This window comes from Cervus elaphus, chromosome 19, assembly GCF_910594005.1.
Source record: "Cervus elaphus chromosome 19, mCerEla1.1, whole genome shotgun sequence".
Lineage (NCBI taxonomy): Eukaryota > Metazoa > Chordata > Mammalia > Artiodactyla > Cervidae > Cervus > Cervus elaphus.
In genome coordinates, this window is record NC_057833.1 from 31,692,386 (window position 1) to 31,719,532 (window position 27,147).

The 27,147-nt window shown below is 38.2% G+C and overlaps 2 protein-coding genes across 2 annotated transcripts in view; one reads left to right on the forward strand and one right to left on the reverse strand.

Moving 5' to 3' along the window:
• Positions 1-10,739, forward strand: part of PIK3CA (phosphatidylinositol-4,5-bisphosphate 3-kinase catalytic subunit alpha) — an 86,168-nt gene extending 75,429 nt beyond the window's left edge. Inside the window, exons 18-21 of the mRNA XM_043874554.1 lie at positions 2,729-2,899; positions 3,488-3,605; positions 3,711-3,862; positions 4,652-10,739. Coding sequence (XP_043730489.1) covers positions 2,729-2,899; positions 3,488-3,605; positions 3,711-3,862; positions 4,652-4,922 — 712 coding nt within the window. The 3' untranslated portion in view covers positions 4,923-10,739. The remainder of the gene's footprint in view (positions 1-2,728; positions 2,900-3,487; positions 3,606-3,710; positions 3,863-4,651) is intronic.
• A 2,928-nt stretch (positions 10,740-13,667) lies between these two features.
• KCNMB3 (potassium calcium-activated channel subfamily M regulatory beta subunit 3) lies at positions 13,668-26,156 on the reverse strand. Its single transcript, XM_043874558.1, is given in 5 exon segments — positions 13,668-14,232; positions 15,056-15,237; positions 15,240-15,253; positions 17,324-17,515; positions 25,611-26,156. Coding segments are annotated over 5 exon segments (924 nt in total). The 5' UTR covers positions 25,673-26,156; the 3' UTR covers positions 13,668-13,758.
• Between the last annotated feature and the right edge of the window lie 991 nt (positions 26,157-27,147).

The following is a 27,147-nucleotide window of genomic DNA, read 5'->3' on the forward strand; positions in this document are numbered from 1 at the left end:
AAGTCTCCAGAACCCACAGTTGTGGAGGGCCAGCTGTGTTTAGGAACAGGGCATAGGGGACATGAGGCACAGAAGGCCCAGTTTTCATTCGGAAGTGAAGAATTTAAAAGAAAGTTTCTTTCATGATACTAGTTTTCTAATTCTAAAACTTTATAAACTCTCTAATCTTGAGTCAAGTTGCAAAGTAGTGACTGTGCAAAAAAGCATCTGAAGTTAAGCTAGCTATATTATTGAAAAGTAAGATGGATCTTTGAAAAGTTGTTATGTCTTTTAACTTAAGTAAATTTAAATTTAAAGTTTAATTTTTTAATAATAAGCCTTATAGGATTATGTAACCCTTTAGAAAATCCTTATTGGATTATGTAACCCATTATGTAACTATGAGCATGTTCAATAATAATAATAAAATTAAAATAAGGAAAAATGGTCAGGAGTACCACCTTAAGAAATTCCTGTATTTACCAGAATAGATGGAAGGAAGGATCACAGAAGAAAAATGATCAAAACTGTAGGAAGACCAGAGTAAGTAGTTCACAGATACCAGAAGACAGGAGAGAGTTACAAACAATTTACAGTATCAGTTGCTTCAGGAGTTTAAGAACATAAGGACTATGAAAAAGCTTTTGGATTTGATGATTCATGGTTAGTTTTAAGAAGAGTCAGTAAAATGGTAGTCACAGAAATTAGGCTACAAGGAATTAAGTGAGAAAGTGGAAATAAGTTTAAACTATTACTTTTTTAGGAATTTAGGAAGTAAAGGAAAGATGAAAAGTAGCCTATGAGAACAACAAAGCAATAAAAACCGTACTTTAGTACTTATGTGCCAATTGGCATATTAGATACTTTTTTCATTGTCTCTTTAAATCCTCACATCTCTGTGCTTGAGACTATATGCTGCTGCTGCTAAGTCACTTCAGTCATGTCCGACTCTGTGCAACCCCATAGATGGCAGCCCACCAGGCTCCTCTGTCCCTGAGATTCTCCAGACAAGAACACTGAAGTGGGTTGCCATTTCCTTCTCCAATGCATGAGGGTGAAAAGTGAAAGTGAAGTCGCTCAGTCGTGTCTGACTCTTTGCGACCCCTTGGACTGTAGCCTACCAGCCTCCTCCGTCCATGGGATTTTCCAGGCAAGAGTACTGGAGTGGGGGGCCATCGCCTTCCCCATTGAGACTCCCTGTCCTTTTTTACGTTTTGTGTGGTGAATGGGAAGTAGCCCTAAAGCACTTCTGCTTCACACCAAAGTATGCTTACGTCAAGGAAAAAGCACTGGTTGGTTATTTGAGCTGTGAGCTAAACTAACTGCTTTTATCCTGGAACATCATTTTGACTTAAAGAACAACTAATAGACAGAATATGGTTATTCAGACATGGATGTTTGGCATACATTTTCTTGAACATGAACAATTTCTTGAGCATGAACAATATGAGACTCTTCAGAGAGAAAAACTGACAGCATTTGTTGTCAGGGATCAAATTTGAGCTTTCAAGCAAAAATTAGAATTTTGAGAACCTTGTATCTACTGCTTTAAACTTCCCCCAAATTAAAGATTTTTCTGATGAGATCAATGGTAATGTTAGCAACTGTGATTTTTTTTTTTTAGTTAATAAAATGAAAAAAAGTACCATAATTTGAAAGATCTCCATATCTGAGTGAACTAATATATTCCAAATGACCAATGTAGGATATTATTAAGTCATGTATGGGTAAAAGTTCCATTCAGAGGCAAGATGAACAAATGGGTGGGTCTTCATGTAACAGAGTATGAAAAGTTTACTGATATGATTTCACTTTCCATACTGCAACTTGAGAAACTATCTCTTATCAAGTTTTGGAGCAGTGTAAAGGAAAAATCTGTACAATTATCTGAAAAGGCTACTATGATACTCCTTCTTCCAACTACATACCTGTGTGAGGCCAGGTTTTCTTCATATGCTTCAGTTAAAACTTTGCATAAGATTGAATACAAAAGCATACATGAGAAGCCAGCTCGGTGCTATTAAGCCAGACATTAAAGAAATTTGAAAAAATGAGAAACAATATCACTCTTCTAAGGGTTTTTTGTTTGTTTCTTTTGGTTTTTAAGGTTTTTCTTTTGTAAAAGATAGTATTTTTATGTAAAGAAATATAAATATTACTTTAGATGAATTAACAAATAGTGAAATTTTTAAATTTTAATTTCTAGTGTCAGTAGATATAACCCACATAAATAAAAGCTCTTTGGTATCCTTGATGATTTTTAAGAGTAAAGGAGTCCTGAAACTAAAAACTTAAGAACTGATACCTTAAGGTATCATTTAGATGTCAATTAAACACCCATATTTTTAAAGTCATAAATGTTTATAAACTTTGAGTTGGCACAGTGATCTTCATGCTTTTCTCAAGTACAGTTAAATGCTTTCACAGTTGAAGGTTATAATAAATGATGGCAGATAATTTGAGGATTTTTCTAGGAATGTTTGTCATTCTGTAATAAAATTAAAACTAGATTAAAGGAGTAAAGGTCCCACTTAACAAATTTGCACATAGAATATTCCTTCATTAGCCCATTAAAATATTTGCTATTTTGGGGAGCACCCTTTGCTAGATGGAATGCCATTTGATTCATGAATCTCCTAATGAATCCAATTAGAATCCAATTAGATCTTCACATTAAAAAAAAAAAGATAAAATATTTGCTGTTTTAAAATCTCATCAACTAATTGCAAATGTCTTGATCCTTTTTCAGAATGTTACCTTATGGATGTCTGTCAATTGGTGACTGTGTGGGACTGATTGAGGTGGTGAGAAATTCTCACACTATAATGCAGATTCAGTGTAAAGGAGGCCTGAAAGGTGCTCTGCAGTTCAACAGCCACACCCTCCATCAGTGGCTCAAAGACAAGAACAAGGGAGAAATGTGCGCTTATCATCCTTTGCTTCTGTGTTAATATAACTTTCTGACAGATAAGTTTTTTTAATGGTTGTGTATATTTCGAGTTAGACCAGAAGAAAGAATTGTATTTACTTTGGAAAAAGATATGTTCAGCGTTTGAAACGTTTGAGGTTACTGCATTTAAATGATCAGAATTGCTTATAATTTGGTGAAATCCAGGAATCTAAAATCTGTTTTTCTTAATGCTTATTCTTTTGTTAGAAGTTAATGTTAAATCAACATTAAATTAATAAAAATTAAAATGAAAAATTGTACTCCCTATTCATTGTTAAAATGATTCAAAAATTTTATTTTAATGGCACGCTAAGTATTTTTTCACTATAAGAATTATGCTTTGGTCAGAGAATATCTAGAAGTTTTCTTAGATACCTTTGATAACTTCAGAATCCTAAAGTTCATCAGATTTTTTAACATAATTATTTCCTTGCCCTAATGTCAGTGATTGTTTTCATTGTTTTAATACAGACTTCACTAGCGACTCTGACCATGTTTTCCCAGTTTGGACTGGATCATTCTGTACTTCCCTACTAACACATGCTTATTTCTTTGTAGATATGATGCAGCCATCGATCTGTTTACACGATCATGTGCTGGATATTGTGTTGCCACCTTCATTTTGGGAATTGGAGATCGTCACAATAGTAATATCATGGTTAAAGATGATGGACAAGTAATAGTTTCCTCTTTTTAAATATGTTGACATTCTTAAATTTACTAATTCGGGACATTGTATTTCTGCATTTGTCAAACTAACATAATTTCTTATTTTTGAAAGCTGTTTCATATAGATTTTGGACACTTTTTGGATCACAAGAAGAAAAAATTTGGTTATAAACGAGAGCGTGTGCCATTTGTTTTGACACAAGATTTCTTAATAGTGATTAGTAAAGGAGCCCAAGAATGCACAAAGACAAGAGAATTTGAGAGGTAAGCAGAAGAAATCAAAAGCACAAGCTGAAGAATTCTTGCTAATATGCAATTGATATTTTTCAAGCAATTTAAAATAATAGATGTTATATTAACATTGTAGTATAAACTGAATATTTTATGTGTTTATTGTGTAATGCTGTGAAGGAAATGGAAAGAAAAACCAGTTTAACTTATTGAATTAGTTAAGGCCTAAAAAGGAAGTGATCTTTAAACTCTTTGTACAGTAGAAGTTTTTCTTTACTGCTGCTTAAAAATTGGAGTCCACCTTCTCTGTATTAACAAATCATGGATAGTGTGCTACATACAATACTTTTTAGTCATACAGTGTGAGGAATTCAGTCAGCCATGAATACCATGTTTGTTCATAATTTTTCTTACCACCTTAGGGAGTATCATTAGTCTATCTGAAAACCTTAATGTACTTTTAAAAACCTTTTATAAAATTCTCTTTTATCTATAGCTTAGTCCTGGCCCTAACCTAACCCTAAAGGCTTTCGTATAGACCAGTTCATGCATTTAATAAATCCCTATTCTATTTCTAATGTGCTAGGCATCATCTTGGGGGTTGATGACAGCAGTAAACAGACTCCCTGTGGACTCACAGAGTTCACATTCTAGTGTCAGGTCAGGGAATAGAAAGTGTTGTTAAGAGGAATAGGGAGAAGAACGCTATATGTTATAGTTTTGTCTAAGAAGGCCTCTATAACTATGTGACGTTTGAGCAGAGACCTGAAGGTATTAACAGGATTTACTCCATACTGACCAAACTGTTCTTATTACTTGTAGGTTTCAGGAGATGTGTTACAAGGCTTATCTAGCTATTCGGCAGCATGCCAATCTCTTCATAAATCTTTTCTCAATGATGCTTGGCTCTGGAATGCCAGAACTACAATCTTTTGATGATATTGCATACATTCGAAAGACCCTAGCTTTAGATAAAACTGAGCAAGAGGCTTTGGAATATTTCATGAAACAAATGAATGATGCACACCATGGTGGCTGGACAACAAAAATGGATTGGATCTTCCACACAATTAAGCAGCATGCTTTGAACTGAAATGATAACTAAGAAACTAAAAGCTCAGTATCTGGATTCTATACTGCACTGTTAATAACTGTCAACAGGCAAAGACTGATTGCATAGGAATTGCACAATCCATGAACAGCATTAGAATTTACAGCAAGAACAGAAATAAAATACTATATAATTTAAATAATGTAAACGCAAACAGGGTTTGATAGCACTAAACTAGTTCATTTCAAAATTAAGCTTTAGAATAATGCGCAATTTCATGTTATGCCTTAAGTCCAAAAAGGTAAACTTTAAAGATTGTTTGTATCTTTTTTTAAAAAACAAAACAAAAAACCCCCAAAATATATAGAAATGATGGAGAAGGAAAAAGGATGATGTTCTCTTTTTGTCTTGCAAATGTTTTCTGTTTTGAAATGTGGACACAACAAAGTCTATTATTGCATTAGGTCCAAGTAAACTGGAGTTTGATGTTAAATTACTTTAAGATTGGAAAATAATGAAAATTTCTTATTTTTTCCATTGCTGTTCAATTTATAGTTTGAAGTGGGTTTTTGACTTCTTGTTTGATGAAGACAAATGCTTGGGGTGTAAGGGACTCTTGAGATTTCAACAGAGACTTTTCTTTTTTAATAAATCAAATCTTTTGATGATTTGGGGTCTTATCTGCAAAGTTTGGGAAGCAGTCACAAATGAGACCTGTTATAAGGTGGTATTTTGTTTTTTTTCCTGGACAGTATTTACAAGAATCTGATTCTTATTTCCCAGGGAAATTCTGGGCTCCCACAAAGTAAAATAATCATCGTAGAGAAAGAATGAGCAGGGATAATTCTTGCTCCAGAATTGTACAGTATTCACCTTAGATTGACTTTTTTTCTCCTTTTGCAATGAATTGAATACATTTTTCATGCATGTTTTCCAGAAAATAGAAGTGAGTATTAATGTTATTAAAAAGATTATTTTTTTTATTAAAGGCTATTTATATTATAGAAACTATCATTAATATATATTCTTTATTTACATGATCTGTCCCATAGTCATGCATTGTTTTGCACCCCAAATTTTTTATTGTTTGTAGCAGCATGGTCAGCTTTTTTCTTGATCTGTGGGTAAGGTTCAGGCACTATCTCATACCAATGACTAGTATATAACTACTTAAAGAAAACAGATTTAAAAGTTCTCCTCTTTCCTTTTATTTTCTTCTGTTTTCACTTGAATTGCCCATCTTCCATCCTCTTTTATAGCTGAGAATGCCTCAGTCATATGAAATTAGTTGCCAAATTAACACAGTTTAGACTGTCTTCCTAATTGCTTCACTCCTCTACCCAGGTATGCTCATGAATAATACTTTATAATAAGGGCAATAGAAATCATGAACTTTTTACCTTTTTAGGCTATTTACTCAATATCTCCCTAGTAAAATTAGGACCTTAAACCATTTTAAGATCATGTCCCATTTCCGAGTCATCAGGGCTCACTTTCCAACTTTATTAAATAGCATTTGAGCACAAGATACATCCTTAAACATTTTGAAAAACGTTAACCCTGGATGTAGGGGCTCAAGCTAGTCATCACTCTACAATCTGATATTTTACTGAGTATTTGAAATGAATGATTAATGCCCTAGAAAATAGCTTTAGCAAATGTCCAGGTGCCACACCAGAAAAAGTGCAATAATTTACTGACAGTTTTCTAGACTAGGTTTATTATTGGAGTACAACTCTATGAAGAGTGCATATTGTATACAGCATCACTTAAAAATATCCACTTATGAAATCAGTTACCTATATAGAAGTCTTGGATAATAAACAGGGACTCTAATACAGATACTCTTAATATTTGGCTATTTTAGAACCCTTAAAGGGCACAATTACTGGAGACTTAGGTACCTCACTAAAGTGTGTACATAATATTGCCAATAAGAAAGATTAATTTGAAAATTAGGGAAACTTCTCTAAACTGTCTTGGAATAGTTAAGGAGAATTTAAACTGTTTTAAGCAGGAGACCAGATAGATTCTTTTGCAGATATCGGAAATTTCAAACTTATTAAAATTTTGTGATTAATGTTTTTTGTCTTTTAGATTTATTCAGTTAATACATACTAACATCCCAGTATTTTCTGATTTAGGGATTAATTACAGGAAAGCTCAGTGAAATAGTACAACTTCGAAAGAAGTTTTGATGGTGGAAACTGAGATTTTAACAGAGAACTAACTGTGTTTTACTGAGTGCCAAAAAAGCTTTGAGCTTCCTTGTACAAAGTCAATATAATTTTTGCATTTTTCACATCAGTCCAGTTAGTTCCTTCCCCTAGGACCTCTCTGCCACTAAAAGACAAGCCACATAGCTTATTTTATCCCAAATTTTAAGAGTTATTACAACCAAATTAATTCCATTGGATGAAATGTAGACAGATTCCATAAAGACTATAGATTAAGTGAACTAGCTAAAAACAAAGTATATTTCAAACATAGCCAAGCAGAGTTTATGCAAACAGCATTAAAAACAAGGAAAAGGGGGACAAGTAGTACTCAGAAAGCAAGGAACCAAAAATTGAATTAGATGCTACGTGGGATGACTAGGATATGTTTCAAGTAAGTCAGTGATAATATAGCTACTTCCAGGTACTTCAGTATCAGAGATCAGTTCCTATTGGCCAGTTTCTGTGACCAGCGGTCCTTGTCATTGAATGTGGTATAACTGACTATTGACTTGACAGGTTCATTTGGTCACTTGAGCAATATTTCCTTTAATGACTATTTTGGAGAAAAGAAAAATAGGTTTAAAGAAAATAAAACTTAATTTAAACACATTCTCGCAAGAAATAATCAACTATTTGAAAATCATGCTTTAACTTTTTATCATATTTTCAGCTATATAAAATCATTTATTTTGAAGACTTTCAGAATGCTGTTAATTTGAAATCTGTTAATCATGTTGTAGAATTTGGTTTTTTAAAAAAGATGTTTCTAATTGGATTTTTTAAAGACGAATGGAATTTGGTCACTATTTTATGATAGAACCTAAGCTTTTTGTGGTTCTTAGTGTCCTCTGTAAAACTTAGTGTCAAGGTAATCAACTTTTGAGGTTTTCCCTTCTAATCTGCTTTATATTATAAGCCCTTTAGGAAATGGGAACCTGGTGAATATATAATGAATTGTAAAATATTTTAATGTGTAACTTTTTCAACTGTGAAACTATGACTATTGGTTTTTTTGAAGAAAACAGCTGCTGATAAAGTATTTTGTGTAAAGTGTAGTTCTTATTAATCAGGAAAATAATCAAATACTTGATTAGAATGTATATATCCTCTTGGATTTTATTTTAAATGGATTGGTGATTTTCACATAGGTAAAACACAGTCCATCTGTATTCTTTTTCCATCAAAAATCTAGTGATTTGGCATTTATTAAAAAAAATTTATGAGCAGCTTATCTATTTTAAAGGCACCATGGAAATTTCACAGTACATAAACTTGGATTTGTTTCTTAATGATTTGTAAATCCATTTAATTCATATCCTGATCAGTAGTTCATGTTTGCCACCTTTTGAAGAAATATAATTTCTAGCATTATTTTAAACATAGCAAGTTAACTTTTTCTGAACGTTATAAATGCCTTTTGTTTCTATATCTGCACAAACTGCAGACCTGGGCTGGACCCACACATTCAGAATCCATCTTAAAAATTGATTTTGATGTCCAAGACATCACTAAAATATTTCAGTTTAAAGACCGTATGTGGTGTTAATGGATTGTGGTGCTTCTACTATTTAAAAACAACTTTCATACTTCAGATATTTTTGAGAAGAGAGGAATGTGAAGGGAGGGGGCAGAACAGGGAGGAGTTGCTTGAATGAGTTACATTCTTCATATCCGTCCTGCTCGGATCGGGCACTAAGAGAAGGCTGAAAGCTGTGAGAATATATTGTGCACACCATGAGGGAGTTAATTCTTCTTCAAGGATGGGATTGTGAAGGCTGAGCTATACAAATCAGCACTGACAGAATCTTCAGATAATAATTCTTGGTGATAGAGAATAATGCAGCTGGGCTGTTTTTTAAAATATAAAGACCATTTTTATTTTTTAATTATCACATTAAAAATTGTAAATGTATCTTATGTACCATGGCCTGGGAAGCCTTTTTTCTTTTCTCTTAAGAGTTATTTTCACTTTCTGAAAAGAATATAGGGTTCAGCTCAAGATAACTATGGTCCTGATAAAATTGGATGGGTAATTCTACCTCAGAAGGTTAATAAGGAAAAAAAGTAGATGAGTCACAATTCAATACTTTTGGCTCTGATATTACAGAAATTTGCAGAGCACTGTATTTTAGATTTATAAAGTCAGAGTTGGCATGTCTTGTTTTTAATGGCATTGGATACATTTAGAAAAAATTTGGATTAAAATTTAATCATTGCTCCAGCCATTTGGGAAAGGCAGTAGTGCTAGGGGGTTCATGGTACTAGATTCCTGAATTTAGCATTTGAAATTTTTTTTATTGTTATTGAAATTGATGTGTGTATATTTGCAGACATTTATATTTGTATACACAGTACTTGCTAACCCTAGTCAAGAGACATCATTTATAAAAGGTGTAAACATCAAGGTTCTAAAATTCAGAAGAGTTTAGAATCGATTCGGAGTTTCCCAAGTTGGGATGTTAGTTTTTACAAGCTTATTTCGTCCAAGGACTTCACTTGAGTAAGGGTTTGCACTTTTTGTCAATGCAGCGCCATTCCTTTTGCTTGGTTTTAGTTATGTTTATATTTCAGCCATGCTAGTTAGCATAAAGAGATAGTTATGAGCCATAAGAAAATCTTATGACTTAATTTTTACACAACTACATTTAAGCGTTTTAGCAACAAAGAAAAAAGATCAGTCCACTGTACATACTAGCATAGGTGGGTAGCTGGTTTTTACTACCAACAGTTGACTCCAGTCCTCCTGTTGGTAAGTATGGGAAGGATAATGCATTTTGTAAGCATTAAGTTTATTAATCTATCTAAAATATTATTTAATCTCTCACTATAATAATTCTGTGGTTATGCTAAGAGCCATGTATATTTCTGGTGATTCTTACTTTTGTTAATCCTTCTAAGATAGCAAGGAGGCAGAACCTTCACTGTTCTATTATTTTCTCAGAATCTTTAATAAGACTAACCTCTTTAATTCTAGTGCAGATTTCCAAATGTGGTCACTAGCCATTGATTTCATAAGAAAAAAACTCTTATCAGATTTATATTCCTATTGGAGAGCTTGGCCTTCATGATTTCTAGAAATGTTTTTGGCTATGGAACCAAAGTTTCAAATGCAGTTAATGTTTTCAGTGTGGTTCAGTCCTAAGACTTTATTTCAGTTGAATAAAATCTAAAAGAATGTATCCTTTTAGAACATAACACTTCAACATCTTGGGAATGTGACACTACCAGAGACTACTGACACCTCCAGTATTGACTTTGGAAGCTTCAAAAAGGAGCTCCCATCACCCTCTTTAGCCCCATTTATTGTCACAAATCTATTTATCTATATTTGTCTTTCATTGAGTTAAGAGTCCTGTAGTATACCACATTAGTTAGGAGGAAAATGTTTTTAAGTGTTCTTTCAGTGATGGCCCAAAAAAGTATTTGACACAGCAAGTGCATGTGTTACTGTACTGAGAATATAGAATAATAACAGTGTCACTAGATTTAAGACCTCGTCCCAGTCGTGCTCTTCCTGGCAAGAAGTTTGGCCTGTGACTGCACTTACTGTTTGTGCTCATCAGAAACTGTCAATGTCTGCTTTAACTTTGCAGTCTGTAACATCACGCTGTTTATTAAAAAAAAAAAACAATTACTTTAACTTGTGTCCAAACAGTCCTTAGTGTACTATATGTTGAACAAAAAAACTGTGATAATTACTTTTGCCATTTAATACTTAACAACAAACCATCTTTTTAATACTTAACAGCAAATCACTGTTGGTAATAATCAAAATTTAGCTGAATTTTTCTTATCAATGATGACTAAGTATAGTTGATAGAAAACCTGAAACTATTATGCCTTAAAAGTCAATTTTTCTGTCACAGTAAAATGATGAATATTGGAGAAATATCAGTTTAAATATTAACTTCCTTTAAACATGAAGAATTATATGCTTGTATTTTAAGCAGAGATACATGTGTACACATACATGTATGAATGTGTCTGTATGTGTGGACAGACTTTTTCCCAAGTCAGTTGATGACCAGAACCTAAAAGTGAAGTTCATCTAGAAGCAAACTGGTTTTGCATTCAGCTATCATAAACCTTGCAAAAGGTAAGTCTGGGCTTTTCTTGGACCAGTAATGCACATGGGCATTGATATTTAGTGCTTCTAAGCAATTCACAGCAAATAATTGCTAAAATTTTCATTTGCCAAATGGTTTGAGTTAACGTTGTAAATTGACTTTGTTCTTCAAGCATAATGTCTCTCTTTCCTGAGATGAGCCAAGTAGCTACTATATAAATGGAAAACTATATTATTTGAAACACTTCAGGTTTCACACTTCATATGCTTTAGGTTTCTGATGGTTTTTAATTTGTTAGAAAAATCCAACTGCATATTGTTAGGTGGGTGTCAAACTTAGTAAGAAATGGAATAGATATGTGACCTTAATTTAAGAAATCTAGAGAATCTCAATTTGTGGAATGACTTAAAAAGTGTATGCATACATATATTTTATTACAAGGAAGTCTTTGGCATACAAAATAGTCTACTACAGCCTTCTAAATAGCATGTTCTGAACTCTAGATACATATCACACTTAGCCAAGAAAAAGTGGGGAGGAATCGGCTCCTGCAGCTCCTTACCCCAGCCCCTGTTCCAGCTGTCCAACAAAAGGTACCAAGACTGGTTGAATTATTTTGTTTTTAATAAGAACTGTACATACTGAAGGTTTACAATATGGTGATTTGATATACATATACATAGTAAAATGATTACTATAGTCAAGCTAGTTAATGTATCATTCACATAGTTACCTTTGTGTGTGTGTGTGTGTGTGTGAGATGAGAGCACCTAAACTCTTAGCAAACTTCTGGTATTCAATGCAGTATTATTAACTATAGTCATTATGTTGTACATTAGATCATGAGATTTATTCATCTTATAATGAAGTTTGTACACTTTAACCAATGTCTCCCCTATTTCCCCGACCCTGCCCCTGGTAACCAGCATTCTGCTCTCTGCTTTTTATGTATTTGACTCTCTTAGTTCCACATATAAGTGAAATGCAGTTTTTTCTTCTCTGTGTCTGGATTATTCTTAGCATAATGCCCTCCAGGTTCGTCCATGTTGTTGTAAATGTCAGGATCTCCTTTTTCTCAGGATGAAAAATATTCCATTGTATGTATGTGTACACACACACACACACACATTTTATATATATATATATATACATATATCACAATTTATTCATCTGTCGATGGACACTTAGGTTGTTCCACATCTTGGCTGTTGTGAGTAGTGCTGCAGTGAACACGAGAGTACAGATCTCTTGAAGGTACTGATTTCATTTCCTTTGGGTACATACCCAGAAGAGGAATAAGGCTAACTAAAAATTGAAACTTAGCAAAAGTTTTGTTATCTATCTACTAGGTACCAGAAACCAACCTAGGTGTTTTACATTTGCCTTTTTTCTTCCCTAAAAATAACCTCATGAAAGAAAAGACCCATCCCCATCTTACGGATGAGAAGAGAGGCTCAGTTCCCCTGACGTGCCCAAGGACACATATCTCAAAAGCTGTAATTACGGCCCACCAATTTTAAAAAGCTGTACTCTGAGACACATGTTCTCTCCACTGTTCCACACTAGAAGGAGGAGAAAATACCCAAATTGTTCACTGCTGGTCAAGTCAATATTGCTCTATTATTCAGTTTGTTTAATAATGTGTGACTTGCAATTATTGCTAAAAAGGCATTAAATTGGCTGAGAATCAAAGTTTGTTTTGATTACATCTACGTATCAGAGTTGCTTCAAAAGTCGTCCTTTTTATTGTCCATGATGTAAGATCTTTTAGTAAAATTGTAAAGATACTTTGAGGAACATTGGTTTTCAAAATGAAGTCTGTTTTCAACTCATATTCAGCTTAATCTGAAAAGCACTTGTTGGGAGAGTCTTGTGATACTATTTCATAACCATGGTTGATTCATTAATTAAAGTACGGACAATTGTGACTATCCATGTGGGACTTTTCTATGATGCGGATTATCTGAGATGAATGTTAAATTCTATGCGGTACAGCTTCTCCCTAACTTGATAACATTTCTAGCCACCTCTCCCACTCCCTCCAGAGTGTACACAAAGAGCAAAATGAACTTATGGGAATCATAATTAACTAGAAAGAAATGTTTCTGAAAGAAAAATCACATGGTACATGGCAAGGTTAAGTACCAGTAACACTAAGCTGAGTGAATTTCCCAGGCAGCAGCTTTCCTCTTTTCTCATGGATGATGAGGTAAAACGGTAGGTCCATATTTTCTGAAATTACCAGATTATTATCTTCCTATAGTGTATGAACTGCTCTTCACTAAGACTTCTTTGACAAGTGTTTTAATGTACACTGCATTGCATGGAACTAGACTGCCTGTTCAGTGTTCAGCAGGTTAGAAACTTGCATCACTTATTTCGACAGTGACAGGTTCCAGCAGGGCTGATACCAGACGAAGCACAGTGACCGTGAGCTCCTTTTACCCTGTGGAAACAAAAGGTGCTTCCCTGGCTCATGTGGAGAGATTTGGAATAGAAAAGATGGTGGATTTATATTTATTTATAGAAGAGAATACACAATGAGACTTTTTAACATTTTTCTTTCCCACATGAAGTAACCAAGCTTTGTTTCTACCCGGTTAGTTTGCGAGGAGGCATAATCAGGTCCTCAAGTGCAGACCCTGCAGGTCCCTGAGGGCCAGGACTTGAATTTGGCCACCGCCTCAAGGTTTCTCCGCTCCTTCCTTCGCTCCTCCCCACACGCCACAGTCTGCGTTGATGCTGTGCCGTGTAAGGAACTTTGCCACTTACCTCATCTCTGAATGCAGCGCTGTGTTTTTCACACAAGAAGGACAGGTACTGTGTTAATCTCACCATGCCAACTATCAGGACGCCACCCAGCAGGGTCAGCGAAGGCCAAAAGAAACAGTGGAAGATCACCGTCCGGTCGTACTTTTTTATGAGAATGACATCTTCGGATTGGCTGTCTGGACTGTAGAAGCATGAAAACGGGGTCCCATTTTTGTGATCGAAGAATTCCTTTATGTCCAGAGCACCGCTGAGCAAATCATTTCTATCCTGGTGGCACTTAGGTGTGTAGAAGCACTAGGAATACGGAGGAGGAAGAAAAATGAGGGCGCTGGCTCTGAAATCAAGCGCTTAAAAGCTTTAATTCTGAAATCGCTTCACAACTGAAGCTATTACGAGTTTTAATCTCCCAAGGTGACAAGACCTATTACATAGCTCATGGGGAAGGGGTGCCAGGAGGGCAAATAGTGAACTGGCCATTTCTGAGCACTAAACAAAGACGTGGGAATAGAGACACTGAGTTTATCACCATATCCACTAAGCATTCAAGACACTCTGCCATCAGCCTACAAAAACATTTGAGACCTTAAAGGTTATGGCATCCAAAACAAATCACCAGATTGAAACGAGTGCTTAAGCAAACACAAAGAAGTGTAAAATGTCAACTAATTTAAGTCAACTTTTTATAGTTAGGTGAAAATGTACTCTTTAAATCATATGAACCTATTGAGTATCCTTTAAAGGATAATCTTTAAATTTCTTTGATAAGAATAATTACTTGTTTGATTTAAGGTGGGCTGTAAGTTCATTTTAACATTTTCAATACAATGAGGAATGGGATCTCCCAACAATAAGTTAAGACTACTTACAAATAATTTTGTTCACTGTCTCAAGTCTTTAAATTCCAGACACCAACATGAACTCTCTTTTCTATATATCCCATTTTTCCTCCAGGAATGCTTTTAGCTTCATTTATCCTGATTGGGTCACTATTGAGATGTTCACGGGAAGAAAACAGCTTTATCTAGAGATGGCCCTAGGTACTGCCCCTTGCTAGGGACAGTCTGCCCTGGAAAGGTTGCTGTAATTAGAGCACTTTCACACATGAAATATACACTACCTTGGAGTTTATCTGGACAGCCTCTTCATTATAATGTAGGAGCACTTTCTGACCTGAATGGGTGAGGTTCACAAACACCTGGAGACACGGGTACTTGCCCTGACCTCGGCAGTCCATCCCACAGGTAAATGCACAGTCCATCCAGTCGTCCATGATGTGCGCATGGATGATAGTGCAGTTCATTCTTCTCTCTGAGTGCTTCCATTTGGAAAAGTAAATAAATGATTTTCTTCCCTAGAAAATTTAGTCCTATATTTCTAATGTGATAACCCAAGGCACCTGTCTATTTCAAAGCAACACAGGACCCATCACAGAAGGCATTTAGCGATTCAGGAGCACAAGAACCTTGCAACGGGATAAACAGCAGCGAGGTACCAAGTTCCATCTCAGTTATGACCCTCCTGGTGTATTTCTCACTATGTATCAATGGTTTTCGAATTTCAGAATCACCTGAATGGGTTTGTTAGAATGAGGAATTTGTTAAAACATGGTTTCTGTGACTTCTAGGGATTTGGGTTCAGTTGATCCAAGTTGAGGCCCAGAAATCTGTGAATTTAACAGTATTTAAGTTGTTTGGGGAAACATACTTTTTAGCAATATTAGCCTAAATATTATAACCACAAAAATTCACACTCAGAAATCTTACCATCTTTTCCTGCCTCATCAACTCAAGATCCACCCACTGGCTTGTCCTGGTGAAAATGTGCCTTTGGAAGGAGTCCAGCCACAGGACTTGTAGGCAACTTAGCCATTCCATTTACCCTCCCTAAGAGGCAAGTGCAAATCATAAGAGGAATCCCACTAGAAAACTTGCCATATTTTAACTTTAGTAAACTCCTTAAGGTCAAGAACTATATCCTCTGCATCTTTGTGTTCCTCAAAGCAGAAAGCACAACGCCTCTCACATAGTAGAGGCTCTTTAAGTGTTGTACTGAACTAAATTCTACTTGGCTTCCCTGGTGGCTCAGTGGTAAAGAATCTGCCTTCCAATGCAGGAAACACGGGTTCTATCCCTGATCCAGGAAGATTACACATGCCTCGGAGCAACTAAGCCCCTGCACAACCACTGAGCTTGTGCTCTAGAGCCCAGGAGCTGCAACTACTGAGCCCGCGTGCCAGTTACCAAGCCTGGGGGCCCGAGAGCCTGTGCTCCGAACAGGAGAGGTCACAGCGATGAAAAGCCGCGCACCACACCTCAAGAGCAGCCCCACTTGCCGCAACTAAAGAAAAGTCCGCACGGCAACAAAGACCCAGCATAGCCCCAAATAAATAACAATTATTTTTTAAAATATCACTTGGAAAACATTCCTTAAGGATTTGCACACACACCACACACAGAGAATGTCATAGATACAGTGAGAAGGGGTAGACAAATGTCCTGCCCCTGAAAACTCTGTAGTGGTATTAACCTTGGTATTTTCCTTGGCCCTTCTGAGCCTGAGATTTCTCATTCATAAAGTGAAAAAGTAATAAAATAATGCTTCGTTCATGGACTTGCTGTAAGTTTATATAGGGATAAAATATATGTTTGACATATGTATTATCAAGTGTGAAACAGATCGCCAGTCCAGGTTGGATTCATGAGACGAGGGCTCAGGGCTGATACACTGGGATGACCCAGGGGGATGGGATGGGGAGGGAGGTGGGAGGGGGGTTCAGGATGAGGAACACATGTAAATCCACAGCTGATTCATGTCAATGTATGGCAAAAAACCACTACAATATCATAATTCAGTTCAGTCGCTCAGTCATATCTGACTTCTTGTAGTTAGCCTCCAACTAATAAAAATAAATGAAAAAATATATATATATGTTTGATATATAGTATATATTTAAGTTAATGGTAACTTATTACATGTGTTTAATAAGGAAACTACTTAAAAAGAAGAAAACTAATATTTGTTGAGCAACTACTATGTGCCAGGTAGATATTACCAAACTCAAAAACTCAGACTCAAAAAATTGTTGTTATGTTCATGCAGAAACTCATGCTCATCTCCTTCCCTAGGATGTTAGTGTATTAAAGAATGTATTACCTGCAGGGATATTGAATATGTGAACCCCCTATTGAAAGACTTTGGAGGCTGGAGGAGGGGAGCAGCAAAGGAATATCTTTCACTTTCTCACCACCCCTTCCTCCACACCCAGCTGCCTCCCAGCACTAAGAGAGGAACAGGGATTCTGGAGGAAGCAAAGCCAGCCTCCCCTCTCCTCTACCACTGTGCCTACACCTAGGATAAATGTTACGTCTCCTCTCTCTGTTCTCACCTGAGCAAGCAGGGCTTCAGGATGGTTACTCCAAGCACGAAGAACATTAGGACAGAGAAACCCATCATTGCAAACCCCAGCAGTATGGCCCGGTCCTCTCCAGCACTGGATGGCCGCTTCCTGCGCACATCTGGTGGGTCTCCATCATCGTGGTCTGTGTGTCTCCTCGTCCCTGAGGTAGGAAAGGCTGACCTTTGTAGGAACAGGGAAGGAGATATTTCAATAAATTGGGACCCCAGTTCTCATTAACAGTTGGGAACAGAAGTGATTATTTTGTATAATACAGAAATGTTGAATCACTATGTTGTACACCTGGAACTAGCATAGTGGTGTAGGTCAATTATACTTCCATTTTTAAAATTAAATAAACTATTTGTTTTTAAAAGCCTAAGTTTAAATTCTAACACTTCCGGAAGAAAGCATAATATAAATCCTTTATGAACACACAAGCACAATCTGACACACAAGCACAAACAGAACAAATTGGTAAACTGAACTTGATTAAAATTTCTGCTCTTCAAAAAAAAAACACTGTTTAAGGAATGAAAAACAAGACCAGGCTGGAAGAAAATATTGGCAAATCATTTATCTGATAAAAGTCTTGAATCCAGAACACATAAAGAACTCTCAAATTCAATAATGCCACACAACACGATTAACAGTTTCAACAGCCACTTCAGAGAAGGTATATACATAGCAAATAAGCACATAAGAAGATCTCATTAGAAACTTGTACATTAAAGCTACACCAGCATACCACCTCATCCCCACTAGAATGGGTTAAACCAAAACAACAGACTGTATCCAGTATTGGAGATGATATAAGGAACTGGAACTCTCCTGCACTGCTGATGGGAATATAAAACGATATAACCACTTTGGAAAACAGCTGGTATGTCCTAAAAAAGTTAAATATATAGGGGACCATATGACCCAGGTGTTCCATTTCTAGGTATTTATTTACCAAGCAGAATGTAAGCACACAATCATACAAAGACTTGTACAGAGATGTTCTTGGCACCCCAACTGTAAGGAGCCCCAAACTGAAAACACCCAAATATATGATACACTTTTATCAATAAGTATAAATTCTTACTTTTGTATAATGGGATACTATGCAGCAACAGAACTGATAAACACAGTACTCATAATGGACCTCAAAATAATTACGCTGAGCGAAAAATGCTGAACAAATCAAAGAGGCCACAGTGTATAATTCCATTCCAACAAAATTCTAGATGATGCAAATTTACCTTTAGTGACAGAAAGCAGATTAAGCGGTTACCTGGAGGTTGGAGGACATGCTATGGGCTTCCCCCGTGACTCAGTGGTAAAGAATCCACCTGCAATGCAGGAGCCACAGGAGATGCGGGTTCGATCCCTGGGTTCGGAAGATGCCCTGAAGGAGGAAATGGCAACCCACTCCAGTATTCTTGCCTGGAGAGTCCCATGGACAGAGGAGCCTGGTGGGCTACAGTCTATAGGTCACAAAGAGTCAGATACAACTGAAACGACTTAGCATGCAAGCAGCATTGGGGACATGCTAAAGGGTACAAGGAAACTTTCGTGGCTGTAGGTGATGGGTATGTTTCTCATCTTGACTGGTGATGGTTTCATGGTTACACACATATGTCGAAACTTACCAAGTGGTACACTTGAAATATGTGCCATTCGTCATATTTCAAACATAAAGCTTTTTTTTTTTTTTTTTTTTCCTTGACAAATGTTGGAAGAAAAAAAGTGGGACATTTACCAACCCATGGTGATGGGATGATCCCCTCTGCCGTTCACCTGAGGGGTGTGGGCAGTCTCAATGCAACGCGGTGAGATCTTACATTCAGAGCTCAGTCCATCTAAACAAGCTAAGATGACACGTTATAATTTTTTTTTAATGTAACAAACAAGACTAAGGAATGTTGCCTGGGTAAAGTCTTTAGAGATCTGTTTAATCAATGACTAGGAAAGAATCACCTGTTAGTAGCTTTCATATGAACTTAATTATCTCTCAGGGATATTGTATATTCCCCCAGAAAATATTTTTTACATTCCTTTATGAATTCCATATGGGAAGAATGACTCCGCAGGCTCCCATTTGGAATTAACAGCATCCTGAAGGAGGATCTGACTTAGTCTTTCATGTCCATCTGCCGGGAAGACAGCACATCCAGGGCTTTCTGGCCGGGGGCCAGCCTGCTCAGAACAGTGAGGGTCTCACTCTGGCTTCTCCCCCTGCCCACCTTCTCTGTCTTCATGCAGCTCCGTAAACAAGGCCCTCCATCTCTTCCCGCTCTCTGCTCTGTTCTAGCAAAAGAGGTGATAAATTCTTTCACCAGGGGGCTGTCCAGTGAACCAAGTCCAACACAAAGGTCACCAACTGGTGGCCCATGGACAGCATCCAGCCCACAGATGTGTTTTGTTTGGCTGTTCCTGTGTGTTTTTTTAATTGTGGGATTAGTTGCTAACGCTTTAAAAATCATGAAATTTCTCACACAAATGCGGATTTCTACTTTTGAAAAAAATCACAAAGGCCACATCACTGCCTGTGAACAGCTGGCTGAGCCAAGCAAAGGCTGCTCCTGGGGGCAGGGGTGTCTTCTCCAATCCGCCACAGTCCCACCACTTCCTGTGGGCACTGTCGCTGTTCCCTGCTCAGCGGGCATTTGTGTCCCAGAGGTATTTCCATTTTAAGAAGCTTAACGAAATCTTAAGCCAAACAAATGCAGCCATCATGGTAAAAACTCAGGCTCCATCAAGCTGTGTAAAAAGCTTACTAAAATTTTGAAGTGGAGCAAAAACCCTGTTGACAGAATTGCTAGTTGTTGTCTTCTGAAAGCATATTTTATACCTTATCTTCCATCCTTCCTCTTTTCTCTCCCTAAATCCCTTTCTCCTGGCAATATCTTCAGACCAAGAGAGTGAGATTGGGGGGGATTCCCTGGTGGTCCAGTGGTTAGGACCCTGTCCTTTCACTGCTGAAGGAGCAGCTTCAATCCCTGGTTGGGGGACTACGTTCCTGTAAGCCTCGTGGCTCAGCCCAAAGAGAGAGTGTGAGCAAGGGTGATGTGAGGCAATCCAGTTTCTTTCGGGGGCCTGCTCTGGGAGGCACCTCCCTCAGGAGATGACAATTCTGTTGTTACACTGTTTTGGGAATCAAAGTCCTGGTTTGGGATTTTTAGTCTCCTTTGATATTTTACTCACCCTCTATCTATTATCCCACCTTCAAAGAATGGGGGAAATTTTAATGAAATCTGAGCCAGCATATTACAGTTTCTCAACAAATATGATAGCTTGATTAAGAGTTTTAGCCCTAAAGGAAGGTTTGGCTATTTTCCAGGTTCCCATTAGTAAAGAACCCGCCTGCCACTGCAGGAGACACAAGAGACAACGGTTGGAATCCCTCGGTCGGGAAGATCCCCTGGAAAAGGAAATGGCAACCCACTACAGTATTCTTGCCTGGAGAATCCCATGGACAGAGGGGCCTGGCGGGCCACAGTCCATGGGGTCACAAGGAGTCAGATGCAACTTCGTCATTAAGCCACCAGGTTCCCAATACCCAACACCCAGAATTTCCCTCTTGTTCTGAAACTGGACTTTAATTGCTCTATATTGTAAAATCTCCAGGGGCTTATTGTCAGATATCTGTGGAATCCATGCATGAGGAGGCTTATTATGAGGCCTCTCTGGCCATTTCTGACCTATTGATTTGACATACCCAATTATACCTGTGATGTACAAAACTGGAATAACCTGGGAATTAGACCTAGTAGTATAATAGACTATTCTTTCTAATATTTCTGTCCACTTTGTTTAAAGGCTTTATGAAAAGCTGAAAACCTCAAGGACACCTTGTGAAGAAATTATTTTATATATGGAGGGAAAGATAATAAACAATAATTGCTAAAAATGAATATACAGCTATATTTTACTATTATAACAATGACAACAATCTTCTATTTCTCTAGTAAAATAAACTAGATACCACTTTAACTGTAAACAATAAAAATTCTGGTCAAAGCTTAGAAAAAAAAAGAGTTTGAGATATGCAAAAGACAAAAACTATGTGAAAATAAGAACCCAGAGGAGAAAATGGACTGGAGCACAAGTTGACCTGGTGACCCTGAGTCTCACAGTTTGTGGGAAGGACACAGGGACAGGAGATAATGCCCAGAGCCCACCCAGGGTATGGGAGTTAATGCTCTCAACTAGAGCTGGGCTCCAAAAGACCTCATACTCCGTGTGAGGTGGAATGACAAGTCCCCATTGTCCACACACAACTCCCTAAGAGACTGCCAGGAAAGAGCCTTTCTCAAGCCCTCACACTGCATAAAGGGGGAAAACGACAATCTCCTCCGAGACTTCACAACCTTAAGGAGAGACTCAAGAGAGTTTCTGGCCAGAATTCACACTACTTGGGAAATCCAGAAGCCTCAAGCTGAAAATGTCATTCAGTCTGCTCTCAAGTAGCTGGTGCCCTCTGGCAGCAGGCAGAAGCCAATGTATAACTTCTCTGGAGGAGCTCTCCTCCAACCTAGGTCTCCAAGGAATCCTACAAAGTTTCAAGGAGTATGTGCTCTCATTCCAAAGTCATAAAACACAAAATTAGGGCCTTGGAGTGAGAAAAATACACAAGAGTCAGATCCCCCCAAAACCTTCTGATATTGGACCATATACAAAAATATATCTACAATATGTTTGAAAAAATAAAGGAGGGGGTGGATATCAGAAAGAGCAAGAGACTCTAAAACATGACCAAGACAGGATTAAAAAGAACCAAGTAGAATTTCTAGAAATGAAAAAGAATTGATATAAAAATTCAATGGATAACAAGGACCTACTATATAGCACAGGGAACTATATTCAATATCTTGTAATAACCTATAGTGGAAACGAATCTGAAAATATATATATACATATTATACATATATGTGTGCATGCTCAGTCATGTCCAACTCTTTGTGACCCCATGAACTGTAGCCCACCAGCCTCCTCTATCCAAAGAATTTTCCAGGGAAGAATACTGGAGTGGGTTGCCATTTCCTACTCCAGGGAATCTTCCTGACCCAGGGAGTGAACCCTTGTCTCCTACGTCTCCTGTAAAGGCAGGCAGATTCTTTACCACTCTGCCACCTAGGAAGCCTGTGTGCGTGTGTGTGTGTGTGTGTGTGTGTGTGTGTGTGTGTGTGTGTGTGTGTGTGTGTGTGTGTGTGTGTGTGTGTGTGTGTGTGTGTGTAACTGAATTACTTTGCTATATACCTAAAACATTGTAAATCAATTATACTTCAATTAAAAAAAATTAGTGGATAGATTTAACAGTAATTTAGATACATCTGAAAAGAATTAGTAAACAGTTTGATCTGCAAAATAGCTAAGTATATAATATAGAGGTTTCTTTAATGGAAAATACTGAAGAAAGGTTAAGAAGCATGGAAGATAGACAGAAAGGGTCTAGCATAAAGTCTAGTCAGAATTCCAGAAAAAAAAAAAAAGAGAGAGAAAAAGCCAAGTAATATTTTAAAAAGACAATAATATTAAAGAAATGATGAAGGTCCAGTCCACAGGTTCCAGAAGCTTAGTGGGATAAAATAAAATGAAACCCACACCTACATACATCACAGAGATTTTGCACAGAGACAAGAGAAATTCTTAAAAGCAGCCAGAGAAAAAGATTAACTTCAAAGGGATGACAATTAAGCTGAGAGCTTACTTCTCTATAAGAACAGAAGCCAGGAATATTGCCTTTATCCTGAGAAAAAACAGAACTCTATACCCAGCAAATATTTCACAAGAGTTAAGTAAGAAATAAAGGCATTTCAGACACACACAAAGCTGAGTTTGCCATCAACAGACCCCCACTAAAGAAAAAGGTGAAGCATTTACTTCAGGCAGAGGGAAAACAATCCAATCTAAGAGCCAAAAGTTAGTAAAAAATGAAGAGCAGTTACAGGGGTAAACAGTTAAGTAGAGATACTAACCTCACAAAATAACAATAAAATTTAAATATTTAAATTTTTTAATTAAAATAATGATAAAGGTGATGACAATGCCTATTCACTTACTGGGTTATTCCTTTGTCTATATTGTTTAAATAGAATGAGAGCAGCAACTTCCCTGGTGGTCCTATGGTTAAGACTGCATTCCCAGTGCAGGGGATACGGGTTGGATCTCTCATTGGGGAACTAGGATCCTTCAGGCAGCGTGGCAAAGCCAACAAATTAATTAATTTAAAAAATAAATAGAATGAGATCATACTGGATATAGTGGAGTTTTTTTTTTTAAGCTTGTCTTTTTCACTTAACATAATAACCACTTCCCCATGTTGGCAGCAATTCTTCATAACCCTTCTGCTGGCTACATAATATTCCATCCATTGGATACACCATAATTTCCTTAACCATTTCCCTGTTGTTGGATATTAAACTGTTTCCAGTTTCCCCAGGCCATAAACAGTTCTGTAATTAAGTTTGTGGTATTTACAAGTACCTTTCATCCAAGGACCTCAAAGTGCTTAAGAGTGATCTAATTTTGCTCTCCAGCCAATAAGATGAGTGAATAGCATTTTCATTCCTTTTTGCCAGCAATAATCTTCACTTCCAACCAATGTGTGTACCTAGAGGGATTTTATTCACAGTCATGGCAGTACCCACCCCTTCCTGTTGCTCTTCTTCTTTCAGAACTGACTTTCCCACCTGCCCGAACTACCACTTTTGCTATGGGTGCTTTCTGGCTTAGCCTGAGGCAAACTCAAAAGAGCTTGAACATGTTCATCTGGGTGTGATCCCTGAGGAAGCCAGCAGCCTCTCCCTCCAACACTGTTACTTGGGCAGGATGCTGACGTTCATCAAAGCTTAATAGTTCTGCTGACACTCATCTCACATGTATATGTAATTTTAAGCACTGGGTATGTTAAATTAATATTTCCTTATAATTTGCGTTGCAGAGATATGGGTAATTATTTTTACCCTTCTATTTTTTCAATTACAAATTTATATAACAGCTTCTTTTGAAACAGCAAAGAAGGTTGAGGAAAGTCAATATGGTCTGTGAAGTTCACCAACAGGCAAGACGTGTGATGCAGTAGTGCATTTCAGAAGTGGAAATGGGACACTGTGTTGCTTTGGGGAGAACACAACTGCTCTCACAGCTCGTTAACTGTGTTATGAATGGGGCATTAGAACTTGTTCCCTTGCATGTTAGTCATTTGATCTTCTGCCATACAATGATTCACTTTAATTGTCTTCTCACAAAAGCATTAGTTCATTTGTAAGAGAGCAGTGTTTTTGCCTAGGTCTCTTTCTTCTGTTTATTCCTTCCTCCTCCAGCCCTGTCCTCCATCCAAACCCCTCTCTCTCACTTTCCTGCATTCTCTCTCTCAAAGGCGCATCAGTGTCGTTACAGAAGATGGGAGTGAGCAATGTGATGACCATTATGATCTTTATACGGTTTCCACTTTCTCAGCTCCCAGCTCCACTCAAGCTGCTAACAAACCACCCAGGTTTCCAGATACAGTGAGCAAACATAGCTATGAAATGTACCCTCCCAGGAGTAAGCTGGCAAGCCTTAATATCTCATTCCTCAAGCCCCCTCAGGCATTGTTCCTCTCTCCAGGTGGGTCGTGCCCTACTGCTCCACTCCTGGGGGCAGGCAGATGTAAAGCACCTCTGTTTTGCCTTCCCCTGGGGAGGAAAGAGGTCCTCAAGATAACTGGTCTCACTTCCCCCTTCGATAGTAGAGGTGGGTGGTTAATAACAGCAGCTGAAATGTAACATGGTATAGTATAGAAAGTAGCACTGGCTTTTACACTAAGGCATGCAGAGACCATCACTACCTCCATCAGCAGACAAGGGGATGGGGCAGAGACAGGTGAAGTGATTTGCCCACAGCCAGACAGCCATTTAAGCCAGCTGGATTTCAACCCAGGCTGTGACGCCAAGATCCAAGCAGTTTTCACCAATGAAACCAATGCTGGTAGTAACTTCATTCAACTGACAGACGTTTGTTGAGCAGCAACTGTGTGCTGGGCAGAGTTCTACTGGTGCAGAGCCAGGAAGGCTAGAGTCCTAGCCCCCAAGAACTTGCCATCTAGAGGAGGAAGCCGGCAAGGAAGGATGCGCCCTTGATAGCAGCGGTGGGGGGGAAGCCTCCAGGCTCCCTCGGGAGGCATGACAAGTGGACACCCTCTGAGGATAAAGACCAGACTCAACCCCCGAACTCCTTGAGGCCGCTCTTCTTCTCACCAGTTGTTCAGCGAGATGCCCATAAAGGCTGAGAGATTCTGGGGGTGACTTACCTCCCCTGGCGTCTCCGGCCGCCCTGGAGTGTAATTTGAACAGGGATGCTGAACGGCTGCATGGGACCAGGGGGCTAGGCAAAATGGACTGCTCTCACCAGACTCACAGCCTCTGAGGGAGCCAGAAGGGCGAAGTTTAAACATCAGCAGAAGTGGGGTCCCAGGGGAGGCCCTCAGGCGCACCTGCGCCTCCAGAGTTACCACCTGGGGGGGTGCCGCGCCCGCTCCCCTGGCAAGTGGGGAGGTTAGGACAGGCCTGTCCAGGCGGCTCTGCAGACTCCTAGCAAGGCGGAGCGGTCCGTCCAAAAGGCTCAGGATGGACCGTCCGTGGCTTCTGCAGCCAGACCTTCTCCCCAGGCTCGCCCAGAGCCTGCCACCGCCTTAACACCTGGGCTCGGCCTCAGCGGTCATGCATCGCCATAGAGACTGAAACGTTTGTGGAAAGTTCTGAGGCCCAAGGGACCCTATGTAATTGGTGAAGGGCATATCAGTTCAAAGTTTATAAAAAGAGGAAATGTTTTGCCCTGTCCACATTTCTTTTTTTCCTTTCAAGTTTTTCTGTTAGAATATACATTGAAAGTGTTAGTTGCTCAGTCGTGTCAGATTCTTTGCGACTGTACCGTCCATGGGATTCTCCAGGCAAGAGTACTGGAGCGGGTTGCCATTTCCTTCTCCAGGGGATCTTCCCAACCCAGGGATCGAACCCATGTCTCCTGCATTGCAGGCAGATTCTTTTACCGTCTGAGCTCGTGTATGTATGTGTGTGTAGAATATACATTAATAGATAGCTAATGGGAAAGTGCTATATAACACGGGGGAGCTCAATCCAGTGCTCTGTGACAACCTAGAGGGGTCAGATGATGAGTGGTGGGAGGGAGGTTCGGGAGGGAGGGGACATGTGTATACTCATGGCTGATCCACGTTGTTGTACAGGAGAAACCAATACAACATTGTAAAGCAATTATCCTCCAAAATTAAAAATAAATTTTTAAAAATTTCTGTTAAGAGTGCAAGCTTAGAGGATGGATTTTTCTTGTTAATCGCATTTTCTGATTAAGAGAATTCATTTCTAGACCATATGTGATTTAACAAATTTTTAAGACTCCAAGCGTCATAAAATAACTCACCATTAAAACTACATCAAAGTTTAAAAAAAACAAAACAAAACTGTATCAAACCTCTTTCCCAGCTGGAACCATGAAGGGTGCCAGAAGAGAAGAAAAAGACGGTTCCTGCTGTGCCAAAAACCCTTAAGAAAAAGTGAAAGAATTTCGCAGAATTTAAGATCAGGTGCCTGAGGAAGAAGCTTGCCCAAAAGAACAGCTTCAAAAGGCAAGGAGGAAATTTATCTATGAAAAAGCCAAGCACTATCACAAGGCATGCAGACAAATGTACAGAACTGAAATTCAAATGACAATGATGGCACAAAAAGTGCCATCTATGTACCACGGAACCGAGATTGGCACTTGTCATCAGGGTCAGAGGTATCCATGGTGTGAGCACAAAGGTTTGAAAAGTGTTGCAGCTTCTTTGCCTC